At 36.1% G+C, this 16,146-nt stretch overlaps 1 protein-coding gene across 2 annotated transcripts in view; it reads left to right on the top strand.

Moving 5' to 3' along the window:
* DGKH (diacylglycerol kinase eta) overlaps positions 1–14,016 on the top strand; it is a 149,249-nt gene extending 135,233 nt beyond the window's left edge. Inside the window, exons 27-31 of one of the 2 annotated variants that reach the window (XM_053934309.1) lie at positions 483–575; positions 4,765–4,884; positions 5,298–5,406; positions 6,829–6,959; positions 12,753–14,016. In XM_053934309.1, coding sequence (XP_053790284.1) covers positions 483–575; positions 4,765–4,884; positions 5,298–5,406; positions 6,829–6,959; positions 12,753–12,842 — 543 coding nt within the window. In that variant the 3' untranslated portion in view covers positions 12,843–14,016. The remainder of the gene's footprint in view (positions 1–482; positions 576–4,764; positions 4,885–5,297; positions 5,407–6,828; positions 6,960–12,752) is intronic. The other variant, XM_053934310.1, reaches the window with a different exon arrangement.
* Positions 14,017–16,146: the final 2,130 nt, after the last annotated feature.

Genomic DNA, 16,146 nt, shown 5'->3' with positions numbered 1-16,146 from the left:
CTAGATAATCTGGGTGTTTTCTGGGATTGGACCCAGAACTGATTAATTAGTTAGAGGCTGTCCATATCTAACCTAAATTGACACAGGGTAAATACATTAGTTGACCTTTGCTTCTTGAAGTATGGTTAGTAGCTTGCTTCTGCTAAGGATAAGGTGAAAAATTGAAGTCAATAGTCGTTGTTAAATGAAATTCACAACTTTTCTGCTGGCCTTTGTAATACGTGGATTGATATGGTGGCTGATCACCTGATGATCTTCAGGATTGTATTAATGTCATAATAAATGAAGTTGAGGAAAAGACAGCAAATAGATACTACATTTTTGCTTTCTATTCTTAGTGCTGAACAGGTTGTCAGTTTAAAGCTAAACTGATGTATTTCTCCTAGGAGAAGGCACTTAAGATCTGTGCTGTAAGGTGAAAGTACTTATTCTCAATCTGACTTGCATCACTTCAAAGAATGTTTATGCTTCTTATTCCCCAGAGCCTTACCAGAAACACTGCCATGGAGATAGCTGTCAATGTGAAGGCCTTACACAACGAAACAGAATCTCTGCTAGTAGGGAGAGTTCCTTTGGTAAGGCCACATGGTTTCATTCCTTCATTCAGATCATCCGTGATTTGTTCTTTGCTGATTTTTGTAAACTGGTGCCAAAGCGAGGACACACTGCAAGAAGCTCTGCAAGGTTGATAAGAGAAGATTATACTGCATTTGTGGTTGGATCAGAAAGAGTTTTGAAATCTTCTCTTATGCTGGCATCTATCTTGTGTCACCTCAGACAGCTAAGTCATTGCTCGGACTCTTCCTGTTAAGTCAGTGGAGAGAAATAAGTATGCTTGGGAGGCTGATTCACACTCAGCTGTCTTGGAGGCCTATGTCAGAAAAAGATGATTTATCTTCTGGAGATACAGCTTTTAAGAGTACTTCTGGAGAACTATTATATGATCATATTCAGAGTTTAAGGGGAGGCTGGGGTCAGAGATGTTTAGACTCATTCAGTCAACTTCTACAGACCTAATCTGGGCAAGTAAATATCACTCTTGTTCTAATATCTGTCAGGAGTTATGGTAAGTATTCAGTAAACCCCTAATGGTACTTGAAGACTTTGCATCTTCTTTGGCAAGTGTTTGTGCCTAAAATGATTAAGATTTCTCAATAATTGTATCTGGATGTATAATTAGAAAATTTCTCTATTGACATTGTGAAGAGAAGAAAGATGTCAGGTTTTCTATGCTGGTCCAGTTTTACAATAAGAACATACTCAGTAGGAGCAGTTACATTTTCAGTAGATTCAAAAGCAGGTTCATTACTAGCTTTTTCATAAAAGTGTTGTAATTAAAAATGGATATTCATAGGAATATTTTCATTTAGTTGAGTTAGGATATAATACTTACTGCAGGTTTCCATACCATACAAACAAGTGATAAAACTGTTTGAGTAACCAAAAGTAAATATAGTCTAAAGGCTAATAATTGTTTAAGTTATAGAAATAGTCAAAGATCAGGTTCACGTCTTTTATTTTACATGTTTTTTTTATAGGAAAGTTATTTCATTACATGTTTTTGTCCAAGAAAAGGGAAGAAACACCTACGGGGTTTTTTTTTTAAATTGCTATTGCTAATCTCATATATTTCAGATTTAGCAGGGAATTAAAATAGAGATTTTTTGTAAATTAAATTGTTTTACAAAAGAAGAAAACATTTAAGTTGGTGATACCATATTAGGACTGGTGAAATTTATCAAGACAGTTTGGAAATAATGTTATTATGGAAACCTTTCCATTGAAACATTTTCTGCAGCAGGTTGTGATCTCATGGTCTTGTTGAACGGGGCCCTTGTTCAGGCTCCAAAGCTTAATTAGATTAATTTTTCTGTTTCTGAATTTTTACATGTTGTACTTCTCATTTTGGTTGTGCAAATGTCTTCATGATGCTACACCAGGCCCTTTTTTTAGCTGTTTGGAAGGTACCAAGACAATATTCCACAGGTGTCCATTGTGCTCATTTGACATCGTGCTCGCTTAAGCAAATATTTCACAGTCACAGTAACAAGGCACCCTGGTTAACTTTGTTGCCATGTATTTTATAAATGCTGAAGTTGCCTGTATGTTGGTCCCTTATTCTATTAAAATAGAGAGAGATGAAGTGTAAGATGTTGCTTGATGCATCAGCACTCCCATCATAAACTGTTCTTCTAAGGATCTTTCTCCTCTGACAACAACAGACATTCTTTCATATCTTCCTTGAATTTTTTGGCATCTTCACTTTTCCCACATCCCTCTTTCCTGTGGTCAAAGCTCTTGAGAGCAGTAAACTCATGCTTTGGTGCTTATACTATTTGGTTTAACCCCAGCCAGCAACTAAACTAAGACACTTGGTAAGCTGCTTCTTTGGTCGCCATTTACTGTCTATTGAGTTTTGCTCTTACAGCTCCTGAGGAAGAGAAAAAACCTGTAAATAAACATAAAACAAGTCTGTAGTTCCTTCCATCTCCTGCAAGAACTATGATTAACAAATTCATACAACAATAGGAGCATTAAATCACAACAAATGGTAAAATAAAGTTTTTAGTGAAATGATAATAACGTACGATCACAGAATTATTTGAGGTGGATGTGACCTTAAAGATTTTCCAGTTCCAACTCCCCTGCCATGAGCAGGGACATCTTCTATGAGACCAGGCTGCTCAAGATAGGACAATGAACCTGATTTGTGGAATCTCTCAGATGCTTATGGCTGGAATACAGTTTGGAAAAAATTAAAAATACTGTATTTTGTCTACATATTTTCCAATGGCACTGTGTCCATTTTTTAATTTTAAAAAGCATTTCCAGTCTGGAGCTGAGCACAGTTTTCAAATGCATTAAGGAAAAAACATGACAGACTGTTTCATTTCAACAGAATAAAATTATCTAAACTCACTGAAATAAATTATTTTCATATAAAAAATTTAAATAGAGAAGGAAATAAAAAATCCTTTATTTTTATTTCTTCATTCATAGTGTGAATTTTTATCTTGGAAATAAGATTTTCCAAGATATTGTAGGAGGAGAATTTGCCTTGAATTGCTGATTCTTTCTATGCCAGAATTATTATTTTGGATTTATTTCAAGAACGCCATCAGATGAGCATTTTTTGTCCCCAGGCAAAATGTTTTCCTCTGAGAATCAAGCAATTAGATAAGTACTTGTTGAGAAAGAGAGTATTCTTTGCTTCATTCTTTTATAGAAAATAGATTACTTGAGTAATTTCTCAGAAATGAAAACACAACAAAAGTTGTAACTTCTTCAACAAAAAGTGCCTTTTCCCCTGTGCTCCAAATTATCTGTTCAAATGGCAAAAAAAAAAAAAAAAAAAAAAAGGAAAAAAAAGTTAAGTCAAAAGAAAGATCAAAATCTGCTTATGGACACCAAATTCTCTGAGCTTTAGCAGAGAAAATAACATGATAGCAAATGGAGCTTATATTTCCAGTATCACTATACTAGACAGTAAGATCTTACAAAAGATGGTCTCTCCTTTGAAAGATGGGAATGCAGACTACTGAAGCAAAGGAAAGATATTTTTGTTAGGTAGGATAAATTAATGGGGTTTGTAATTTAGCACTGAATTCCAACAATGTCAAAATATTTTTCCAGCACTAGAGATCCAAGATTTTCTTATAACTCCATTAAAAAATGCACTCACTAGGATGTAACAGAATTAGATCTTTTCAGAAGGATATTCTGCACTGCTTAAGGACTACTTTTACTTTAAAGAAAGAAATAGATGTTCAGATTGCTTTATTAATGATTCCAAGCAACTTAGTCTAGGATTCAACTCTTTACCTCAAAATGGTGTTTTGGCAATCCCAGATGAGCTCAAAACAGCTTTTCAAGGGATCAGGTGCCTGCCTTACCTCTTCTGCATGTGTTCACTCACACAACAGCTGCAGAGCAGTTTTCAAACCGGAGTTTTAAAGGAAACAGGCATCTCTGTGGGGTTCTCAAAGTCTTAGTAGAGCCAAATTCACATGTATCATCAAGTCCCAATGTTTTTACACAGCCACCACTTTCTTTTTCCCTTTGGCCTTTACTGATGTCCTCATCTTTTTGTCTCCCGCTAGGGAGTTCTTTCCACCCTCAGCCAGCAGCAGTGCCTATTGCTCCCTGTCTCACCTATTTAGAACAGCTAGTGCAGGTATCATATCACCACTGGAAGGCTTTGGGAATGGAAATCTTCAGCAAGATCCATTTCCTCATACTTGAACATGAGAGAGTGATCAACCATCTGAACACATTTGCAAAAAATAACAGAGACTTATTACCATCTACTCAATTTTTGTGTGTCACTTTTCATACAAAGATTTTTCTGCTGCTTACTCTTCTCATCAGGTTTTCTCTTCCTCCTGTTGGTAGTGTCCGTTTTTAGTGTGTTCTCGTAATGGTGTTATCAGATAACTCTTGCTCTGTAAAGACTCAGGAGTGCAGTGAAGGATGACAAGGATTGACAACTATGCCCAACTGGTTGGGACCAAAAGTCTCAGCTGTCTCAATCATCCCTTTGTGATTGGGACCATACTAAATGTAGTATGAAGGTGGTCTCACACATCTCTCAAGGAAAGTCTAACTTTGGAAGATTATTTGTCTTCACCATTAGTTGGCACTCACCATGAAGTAGTCATCTGTCTGCGTGTGGTAACAAGATATCTAGACTTGAATGTTAAATCTCATGAAACTAAAAGTCTTATTTTAAAACTAAAACTATTTTTTCTGGCTGTTTATAAACAGCAGTTAGAAGCTCCCCATGAAGAACTGTTGTCTGATGCTTTGCACAGTGTGGAAATAGAGTTGAGAAAACTTGCTGAGATTCCTTGGCTTTATTATGTTTTTCAACCAAATGATGATGAGGTAAGTTTGAGTAACACGTTCTGATTTTAACTGAACTTAATTTTTTTTTTTTTTTGATAGGGAAAAGTAAATTACAGTTTTTCATGATCACTTGAGGCACTTTCAGTAGTGATGCTGGATCATTTCTGTCTGCTGTGAACAACCTTCTAAGCAACACTAAGCTTAGTGCTTTTTTTGGTGCTTTATTTCCTTTTGTGAATGTAAAGGTTTTGATTGATAAATAAATAAAAGATATATTTTTAATTTATATTTAATAATTCAAACATGTATGGAGTTATATCCTAACATTATTCTTTACAGAAGTAAATTTGGGTCTTACTTTTTGAGATTAACTATGAATTACCATCATAAGTATATAATTTAACTGTTGTTTTCTCTTAATTAAAGGTAACCAATCTTCTTTTCTCATGCAGGATCCCCCTCTGGATTATGCTAAACGAAACAATAGAAGTACAGTGTTCCGTATAGTGCCAAAGTTTAAAAAAGAAAAAATTCAGAAGCATAAGACCAGCCCTCAGCCTGGTATGTGTTTTGAAATTGCAAGAAAAGTCATAGCATTTGCAGTAAATGTGATTTTATGGGATTTTTTTGGTAACATGAGTGAGAGGTGACATGACTTACCTAAGACTAAAATCAAAGTGGAAAGCACCTGAGCTAACTGGCATCTTCATTAGGATATTTCTTTCAGGGCATATAGAAAGTATTTAATAGGACCCCCATACTCCCAAGTGAACCAAAGAACTACTGTGAAAAGACTACAAAAGTTTTATAATGTGTTTTATCAGGATCTGTGTCTTCGCTGGTGGTTACATTTGATTTATTCATAGCCATACAAGCCATGGGTAAACACATTGTTTCCCTGTGACACTCCAATTCAGGTTTTTCAGGTTAGCTTTAGGTGTGAAATAACTTTTATCACACTGGTTTAATTAACCAGTTATTCTTAAATTTTGGGTGGGTTATAGTAAGTAAGTAAGACAGATCAAAGTACGTAAGTAAGTAATACAGATCAAACAAAAAAATCATGATAGTCAATACTGATTTTTTAATTAGAAGTTGAACAAACTCCACCCTCCTCTCTTCCCATTTTTATTTGTGAGCTTACTTCCTTAAGATTATGTCCAGGACGTAATCAGTGATTAGACGATCCTGAAACTGTTTCTATATCTTTATTCTTTAAATGAACAGTTGATCACGAAATCTTGCAGCTGTTGATCAGATTTAAGTTTCAGATCAGACATCAGATTTCTCTCTTCATTATAAAGTGAAGCGATCAGCACTGAGTGAAGTTGCAAAATTATAGCAATAAGTAGCATAACTATTTTTTTAATATATGTGGTCTTAATGGGACTAATGTGGGCAACTAACCTTAGAGAACAATGTTTTACAGAGAGCTTCTTAGTGGCCTGTGTAACACAGTAGCTTAAGGAGTACTTTTTGTCTTAATTAAGAATACTAGAATCTGTTAATTAAAACTGGACTTGCTTGCTGCCATTGCTATATTTGAGGTATGGTTGCTGTTTTAATTTTACATGTTAATTAGTTTTTGAAGGCTTCTTCTCTCCCTGGATGACTACTAATAAATTAATGGCATAAAGCAGAACAACATTAGACTTTGCATCACTGATCCTAGAGCCGGTTTAATGTGAATTTGTTGGGATGTGAGGTTTTAAAGGCTTTACTAAAGAAACTGGAGTAAAGCTGAAAGCATGGCTGCAAAGCAAAGAACCCCAACTTTGTTTAGATACTTTCTTGTGTTAACTGCTAACCTGTAACCTGCATGTAAAAAGGAAATTGTCAGTTTTTGTGGAAAAAACACCTCTAACCTTTCCCTTTGCTAGCACGGCAATTCTACTCTGTTTTCCACTCTCTTTGGCCTAACCTTTGCTTGTGATGCATTTGAGCATGTAGAAATTAAGGGGGTTTTGCTCTTAACTTTGGTAGTTCAAAAATGGGGCACAGATGAAGTTGCTGCTTGGCTGGATCTGCTCAGTTTGGGAGAGTACAAAGAAATCTTCATCAGCCATGACATCCGAGGCTCTGAGCTTTTACACCTGGAAAGGCGAGATCTTAAGGTATTTCCTTTGTGCTACTTTTCTGCTATTGACCATTTTCTTTGACAAAACAACAACCAACTTTTCTTCTTTCCCTGCACTTGTCATTGCTTGTAGCTTGGCTTACACTGTGCAAATATGCAATAAACTAATATGCGCTGTCCTTGGGCCTGACTTTCTGAAGTACTGACTTGAACTCACAACCAAGAATATCTGTGTTATCCAAAAATTTTTTTTCCCCTCACTTTATGTAGAATGATATGATGCAGTAAATGCAGTTTATGTCAGAAGGCATAGGAGAAGCACATTTGATATCTTTTTGCCATCTGTGTAATATAATGTTTTCTTCAAGAGTTCACTGTTTCCATTAAACATGATCAGTACGGATCAGTTGATGGTGGTTATAATTATTTTGAATCTATCTCCTGCAGGGGCTGATCTGCTCCACATGATTTATTGTGTATGTATTGGATATAGTGGATGTGAGAGAGATAAGTAGCTAAATAAATTGCAATATTTGGCTTACATGGCGTTGGTGTTTTTGTGTCAAAATAGGTTTTCTCATTGGTGACCGACCTCTGATTTTGGCTGTATAGATTTTTTTTAAAAAGAGTATTTTATTTCAACTCCAAAATTGTAAAACCTTTTTCCTCTGAGGTCAGATAGATAAATTTTGCAGGGAGGAATGTTATCCAGCAGTTTGAGGCTGTTATTTGAGCTTGCTGGTCCTTTTCAGGAATGACTTAAGTGCATCCATTATATGTAATAGTGGCTATATCTTTGGGGATTCATTAAATGACTTTTTCCAGGAACTCGGTAGTAATGAGTTCTTGGTAATGGGTTTTGCAACTGCTTTTAGCATGTAAGAGAGGAAATAGGTTATTGTATAAATTGCAAAGATTTACATTTAGAGTGCAAGTCATTGTTCTAGCCACAGTGCAGTAGTCTCCAGGTAGAGACAATATTTTCATACAAACGTGTTATTTTATGTGAAGTTCTTTATATAGTGTGAAATCCTGATGTTATAAGGTAGTGCTTGCATTGTGTGACTGTTGCAATAGAAAGCAGCTGCTGAAAATAGCTGTGTTTGAGATAATCTGGCTGTTGTGTATTGTTTTTCTTTTTGGTATTAGATTGCCTAAGCTTCTTTCCATGGAAATTAAATTACTTTCTTTCAGTTTCTGACAAGGGAGGGACAGTTTCAGGATGGTCCCTCCCTGCAAAACTTTAGAAATAGAAGACTGTCCAAGCAATCCACCACAATGTTCCAGTGATGGATGTTGCAAGTCCCTGTTCTAAATGAGTGCTGAACAAACTTAAAATTCAACTGAGAAACTCAGCATCATACAAATGTATAGGTTTGCTAAAATGTTCAGAAAATTTTAAAAGTCCAACTTGTTGGAATAAAATATGGTGGGTAAGATCAGTGTTAAACTGGACATGGCTTCTGGCCATGCCTTATTTCTCATGAGTACCGATTTGACTGCATGCCCAGTGGACTGGCACTTAAACCAAATAAATATCTGCAGCGGGGTAATTATCAACCCCTTATCCCTGTTGCTAAGGCTCATGTTGGTTCAGTGTAGATAAAATCCCACCACAAAGGTCTGTGCCATGAAATATCTAAAGGCTTGTCATAGAGGGCATGCAGAGAGCCTACTGTCTCCTTTGTGCAGTGCTGCCTGGAGACACGCAGGACAAGGAGTTGCTCTACACAAGTGGCCAAGGGCATGCCCTGAGCTAACCAAAATCTCGCTCCAGAATCGCCCCATGTGCTCATTAACAGATGCTGAGAGCTTCCAAATCAATGCTGTTCATAAGCCAGGCCAGGTTTTTGGCCAGGCATGGCTTGCACTCTGTGTAACAGCACTGAATTAAATAGCAGAGTTTAGTGCTCATCCTGCTGATGATGGGGCAGGGTATCTGCAGAGAGCCAATTAAGGATGGCTCAGGCAGCCTGCAGTTTTCTCCAGTGACCTGAATTGGTGTCAAAATGTGTCATGTGGTACTTGGGAATTGAGGAACACATCACAAGCTGCCCTGTGAATCTTTCCTCCCTTTGGCTGTGGAGGTTTGCAGATGAGCCTTCAGTGCTCTTGCAAGCTATAATCTGTCTGCAGCCTCTCCTCCACTGCAAGGCCTGTGCTTCCTGACAAGCTAAATGAGATTACCATTGATTCATGAGCTCCTAACTCATGTGCAATACATTTATCTCTATTACCTTTCATGTCTGCAGCAGGAAAAATTGCTGCCTGTTTTAATTGAATCCTTTGAGCCCACCTTTCTTTTTGTGGTCAAAAGTAGAGATAAAAAGCAGTATGGAGAAAGATTTGATGAAACACTCTTCCTTTGCACGCATTGCTGGAGCAGATTGATACACTGACAGAAGAATTAGGCACTTCTAACTGTATTTCTGCTTGTGGATTCCATTCTCAGGGAGCTCTGTGTGGCAACTGGCAAATGAAGAACCAGAATACTTCTTTCCTCTCAGTCCTTGCAGTAATGATCTTTCTCTGCCCTCTTATGCCTGATTTCATTTAGGGGGATGTTAAAAATTTACACTCATATGATTTTCTTTTGTTTGATGAATGGCTGGGCAGGAAATTGTGTTTCTGTAGAAACTGTAGAAAGAAGGCTTAGTTGTGACTTTTTTTTTTAAACTTTATTTTACAAGCAAACTTATTGAAAATTAGACTGATTTTTCTGAAATAAACATTGGCATTCTTAGCATTGATAACCATGTTCCTGTGCAGGCAGCTTAGTCATAAATCAGAACTGCAACACATTTGGTAGGACGAGGGGATGATGTCTCCTTAAAGCTCCATAGCAATGTTGGTTTCCTTGGAGAAAGGCTTTCCATGCCACAGATCAACTTGATAAGCAGTGCTAGTCAGACTGAAATCTGTGACAAGGACTGTGACACTTCATCCCTGTGTTTTGCAGTAGCATGTGCATAAAAGAACATGCCAAGTTCTTTTACGGAAAATGTTCTGTAAGATTTGTTAGATTTCAGACATGCTAAATGGCCTTTTACACTGGGGATGCAAGTAGGGTAGATTTCACATTTAGAAGATATTATTATAAAGGAGTTCTTATATAAATTGTTTGCTAGTGGTGCTACATTTGGCCAAAAAAATGTCCAGGAAATGGTACAGTGGTTAGGGAGAGCAGGAGGAGAGGTGATACTGTAGTTCTAAGGCCATATCTGGGAAAAAAGAAAAGCTATTTTTTTTCTTCAGACTCTGGCTAGAGTTTCTTCCTCAAAACTTGTAGTTTATTTGAATTTTTGTTAACTAGATACCAATTAGATATGGACAGATTATGTCTCATGCACAAATATGCAGAGATATTTGAGGATCTTATTCTTTGAATGATGCATGATATGCTGATGTAGCAGATCCTTTTAGTCTGACATGAGAAAATTTCAGCAAACTTTTCTGCATAAGCAGTAAACTGAGAATACCAAATAGCATCTAGTGTTATGACTGTATAAATTCTCATTTCCACTAACCCAAAAGTTTTTGGTTTTGAGTTTTTGTTTGGGTTTTTTTTCCCGTTGGAAAAGTAGGAAAGGGTCCCCAAATTTTTTGATGAGGTTCTTGAAACTTGCTGTTCTGATACGCATTACAGCAACTTCAGCTGGAACATAAATAAACCCAAAATCTCTTGTCTCTGAATCAAAGGTATTGTGAAATGCTTTACAAAGGCTGGTGGGAAAAGTGTCTGAGTTTTTCTGGAATTTCATAATATGTTTCTTTCTTCTGATTTTGAACTCTGGCAGCATCTTACTATATTGCTTATCCAACAGAAGTTCTACTCATGAAAATATATTTGTTTTGAAGAATTTGTAAGTTCTTAACCTTTAAATTGTGTGGTTTGTTGTGGTTTGGAAAGTATCCTTATGGTTTTTCCCTTATGTAGAATTTCTTCCACATAGCAAGTAGGCTATTTCATTAGTTTCAATAGTCATGTGTGTTTTTTTTTTTTTTAATTCACTTGAGAATTAAGTTTAACATAAAAAGGACAATATTACAGAAATGTAAAATTATAAATATTACTGTCATTTTAGGATGAATTTGACTACTAGCTACATTAACTCTCCTAACTTAAAAATTAGTACTACATTTGTTTATAAGTGAGATGACTATTAGTGAAAATAAAATATAAATTTATGTGATGTGGAAAATCAGGAGGTTTTTTTCAGGTAGTTTATGAACAGCACTTGGTTTGGGAAATTTTATGAACAAATGTTGAACTCCTTAATGCTGATGCCTTTGTGCCAAAGTCCTGTAAAGGATGACTGTCTTTTTATAGTGCTGATAGTTTTCAACTGAAGAAACAACCAAATATTTTTTCTCTCTAACATAACCAGAATTCAGTCTTGACTCTCTGAAAATTAAACCATCTGTTTAATCTTGGCTGTGCTACCTTTATAATAAAATAATTAATTCATGCCCATTTTATCACCCCTTTCTTCTGAAATAAAATGCATGCTAACATTTTATAGTTATCTAGAATACAGATTTTTCTGACGTCTCTGTGGCTGTAGAAATGTAGATACAGTCTTTGTGTCAAGTACGTACAGAGTAATAGATATGTTTTCATTTTCCACTCTTTTTGAGAAAAAAATTTCAAGCTGCCTAATTGCACTCCCTTCTTTTTAATGTCTTTGTAATGGAAAAATCTTCCTATTAAAATGAAATTATTTCTATTTCAGAAAAATAGTGAAACTTTCCTAATATTTTAGCTATTTAATCACAATCTATTCATATAAGGTTTATTCTACAAATAACTAGTGTTTGACTCTGCTGATTGCTCAACACCATTAAGACATGTTTTTTAAAGACTTTTTCATAGCTGAGTTTTATAGATAAGAAAAGCAGGTTTCCACCAGACTGAGCTGAAAATTCATTAGTGTGGTGAGAGATCATTAGCACAGCTGGGCATCTCATTCTGTTTCTCTGATCATTGGACCAGCCAAAATTGAAAAAGGATGCTGCTAAAGCTATTACTAATACTGGAAGAAGTTTGCTACAAAAAATTCTTGTCTGTTGTTGCATACAGAGATGATTCTGGAAACCAATAATAGAAACATTTCAGCTGATGTGAATGATTTAGTGGCTACAAGGAGATTTACTCTTGTGCTTTTCACATTTCCTTTGGGATATGACTATCGTGTTTCTGAGAATTTTTCTTCCAGCTCTCTAATCAGGAACATCCATGCTAGGAGATGTAACCTTTTTGAAATGAAAAACAAAGGCTTACTCTTTCTATTGCTCTCTAAAGGGAAGTTGTCCTACATGCCTGTAGCCATTACATCCACTTTCCCTTGAGAAACTGGGGATATATGTGTTTGTTGATTAAAGCAGACATCATAGGGCCTCAGATCAAGTGACATTGCTGGACAGAAGTTTCAGTCCATCACATTCTACCAAGCATTTGATTGCTGTGTTAGAGAGGAGGGGGAGATTGTTCTCTATTTTGCCAGAAATTGTAAAAGGTGGTTGTATTTATAAGTCAAATCAAAGACGGTTTTGACATATATTGAAGTGCTCTGGTTTGTCACTGTTGCAGGTAAGTAATTTTTTTGTCTGCCAGACAGAGAGGGATTCATTGTATGCTGTAAGCAGTCTTTTTGTAAAGCAACTCTTGCTAACACTTCCTGATTAGTGTTGATTGCAGTGAGCACATTTCTAGACATCTGTTGCATGGATAGGTCATAATCACTGGGGTTTCTTTTTCCTGTTTTTAAAGTAAACTTCCTTCTTTTTCTTCTTCTCTTTTTTTCTTTTTCTATTTTTAAATTTTCTGTAGGACCTGGGGATAACGAAAGTGGGTCATATGAAGCGAATTCTCCAGGGAATTAAAGAGCTCAGCAAGAACACCCCTTTGTCTGAAGTGTAATTATGCTGGTGCTTTTCTTAAAGAGAGAAGAGAAAGTTGCTGGAGAAGCAAAGCTGTTGCAGGCACTTGGCTGTCCTTGTAGTTTATGGAAGAATAAGCACTGGTGTTTGTACAGGCTAGCATCTCTGCATTCTTGTGTGGTGAAGAACTTGCAGCAAGAGTACAAAAGGATTTGTGCCAAAACAAAAAGGAAAAGGTGATATGTTCTGTGAAGATGTTTTCTTGGTGTGCAAATTGGCCAGCTCGGATAAGCCCATATTGGTAAATTGATTGGTTGATGGTGAACTGCACTGACTGGAAAATATAGTCAAGGAACGATTGCTTTGCTTACATGCAGCTCAGTATGCCTCTCTTTATGCTGCAGCAAGATGCCACCGTACAGCATGAGGTCATCTGGTTTTCCTTCCGAGGCATAGCTCTGTAAAACCTCCTGTGCAGGAGACCAGGAGGTTTGGAAGGTTCAACACGTGAGCCTGGCAGTGCCGCAGGTATCCAGCACTCGCTGGCCATGCAGAAGAGGGGAGAGATACCTCGTGATACCATGAATGCAAACTATAATGCATGGTGTGCCTGCCTGAATTGTCTGTTGTTCTGTTGCATGACACATCTGATACTTTAAACACTTGAACAACTTTTTTATTGGTTTGAATGAGATTAATTTATTGCTACTTGAGTGTCTTTTTTTTTTTTTTTTCCTCCAGTTTCAGGCACTTTTCTATTCTTCAGTGTTGTGTTATGCCTAAAATGTGTTCTATGGCAAAGGGTGTGTGGGTGTGGAAACTTAGCATTTGTGCCATATTCAGCAGATTATATATGATTGAAACACTGTACAGTTAGGTTTTTAAATATATCATGTACAGAAGGTTTATCAGGTAACTAACTTATGAGACTTTTTGAAAGACCGGTACCTCACAAAAACATCAATTGGCTTCCTGCATGGAAAATGATAAAGAATTTTCTTGTGGTGCATTTTAATGTAGTTATTCGGTTATCTTAAACATCTGTAGCATATTTGAACTTGTAGGCACTAATGGTTTTATTTATTCTATTGTTCAAAAGCAGGTTTAAATATTAATGAAATTTTCTTAAAGGAAAATTTAATTTTATATATCATACATAAGAAGATATTTAAAATGTAGCAGCTGATTTGATTTTTGTGGGGTAAACTTTTACTTGTTGCTAATTAACTACTAATTTAAAAATGCATCTGTGTGCATTTCTTTAAAAAGGTATCAATTTTTTTTTCTTGACAGCACTCCACCATCAGTAGACCATAAAAATTTAAAAAAAACAGACTATAAGGTTATAGGCTATGCATGCTAAGCTGAATCACATGCAAGACAGTAATCCATGAGTGTAAACAGGTTAAAAAAATTAAAACCATCTTTGTTTAGAAATTGCTCTAGACCAGAGTTTGTAAGGTTATTTACACTTTACTTAAATGAAACAGGTTCATAATTTAATTTCCTGGTTAACTTTTCTCAAACGTATTAATCTAGTTGGAAAATAAATTTCAGATATCTACAAAACAAATCCTACCTAAATGTTTGAGATGAGATGACTTTGCACCACCTGCCAGAAAACTTGCACAGAATTGCTTCCTTCTTGCTGTTCCTAGCAATATGTCATTGCAGCACAAGGAACACTTGACTTTCACTTACTCAAATAGCTTTGCTGTTTCTTGCATTTTAAAGAGTATCTTAACATCTATTTATGTTTTCCTCATGGGCAGCAGAGTAAGGTTTCATTTGTTTCAGTTTGTTTTTTACCAAAACTTATTTTCTTGTATAAAGGGGCCAATGTCAAGTACTGCATCCTGGTTTTGCCCTCCATTTCTCATGCATATGACAGGAGTTGTTCCATGGCAAGTAGATGGGACTCATGCCTTGGAAAGTAAAATCTTTTATCCTCATTGTTTTATTGGAGAAAAAAAAATCAGAATAATCAAAACAGGCTTAATTTTTTCTTATTGTAGTTATTTGTTTTCTTGCTGCTGTAGGTTCAAAAGGCACCACTCTGGAAGTTCTGTGGACATAATGATTATTCTGGTAAACAAACAAAAGTAAAAGGCTATTTTCTATTAGGTTTTGTATAAAAAACAACCAAATTGCATTTGCCAAACGATATGACTTTCAGACTGTTGTATGAAAAGCATATGAAAAAATGGAAAGTTAGGCAAACAGTGGAGAGTTTGTTGGTTTTGGTTTTATTTTAATGTACTTGACATTCACCCCTTTAATGACGTTCAGGTGGCATCTGCCAAGTCTTTGTAAGCTTTATTTCCTTTTCTCTTTGGTTCTCCATAAGCTACGCTGTATTTTAACATGTGGCAGCATTTTAGCATATTGGTGTTACAGTAGACAACACAGCTAATCTTCTGGTCTATTCAAGGTCATAACACATAGCAGAACTTTCTTTGCTTTCCTGATTGTAAGATACAGTCTCTTTAAAACTTTCAGCCTTGCTGTATATAATGCATTAAGATGGGCTATGGAACCAAATCTCTTCAAGTCACTGTCGAGATCTACGCTGAGTATATTAAAAAATGGAAGCTGCTTTTGGGCAGGGAAGATGGGCAAATGTTGTTTGTAACACAACTTTCTTATGGCACTCCTCAAATTACCTCAGTATAGGACAACAGACTGATGTTCATTTTTCTAAATGGCCACCAAAGAATTCAACTTCTATTGTCCTAAGCAGTTTTTTTAAACACGTGAGTAGGAAAAAGAAAAACTGTATAGTTTATGCTGTATTTATTAGATGCCCAGGAGAGCAAATTTTATGCAACTCTATGCCTTAGACTAGTGTTGGCTATAAAGTGCAAATGCTTCTGACAGGGAGGCTCAAAATATTTTTACAGGAATTCTCTGTGGAGGTTGTGGGTTGTAACTGTGTTTAAGTGATGTGGCTTTTTTGAAGACCTGAACACAGTGTTGCTCTCTCATTATTATTCTAAGTATTGGGTTTTTTTCCTTACTGCTGTAAAAGTCCCAGCTCCTAGAACTAAGTACATAAATAGCTACATATTTTTTAACGAACTGTATTCTCCCTAATTTAATCTTGCTGTAAAAAGTGCTTCAAAGCACACATCCGAGTATTTCAACAAAACCAAGGTTAACACATCCCTAAAAGCAGTTAGCTTTTTAGGAAACAAGAGCCTGTGGACCCTGATTCAGCATGCTAGATTTATCAAGACAATCCCTATATAAAGTTTACTGGATTAAATTTCCCCCCCCCAGTCAAATACGCACGATTTCTGTGGTCAGTATACATTAAAGCCTGAAGGGAGTACAGAGTAATCTGC

The sequence above is a fragment of the Vidua chalybeata genome, chromosome 2, assembly GCF_026979565.1.
Source record: "Vidua chalybeata isolate OUT-0048 chromosome 2, bVidCha1 merged haplotype, whole genome shotgun sequence".
Classification (NCBI taxonomy): Eukaryota; Metazoa; Chordata; class Aves; order Passeriformes; family Viduidae; genus Vidua; species Vidua chalybeata.
This window is presented reverse-complemented; position numbering and strand designations above follow the sequence as displayed.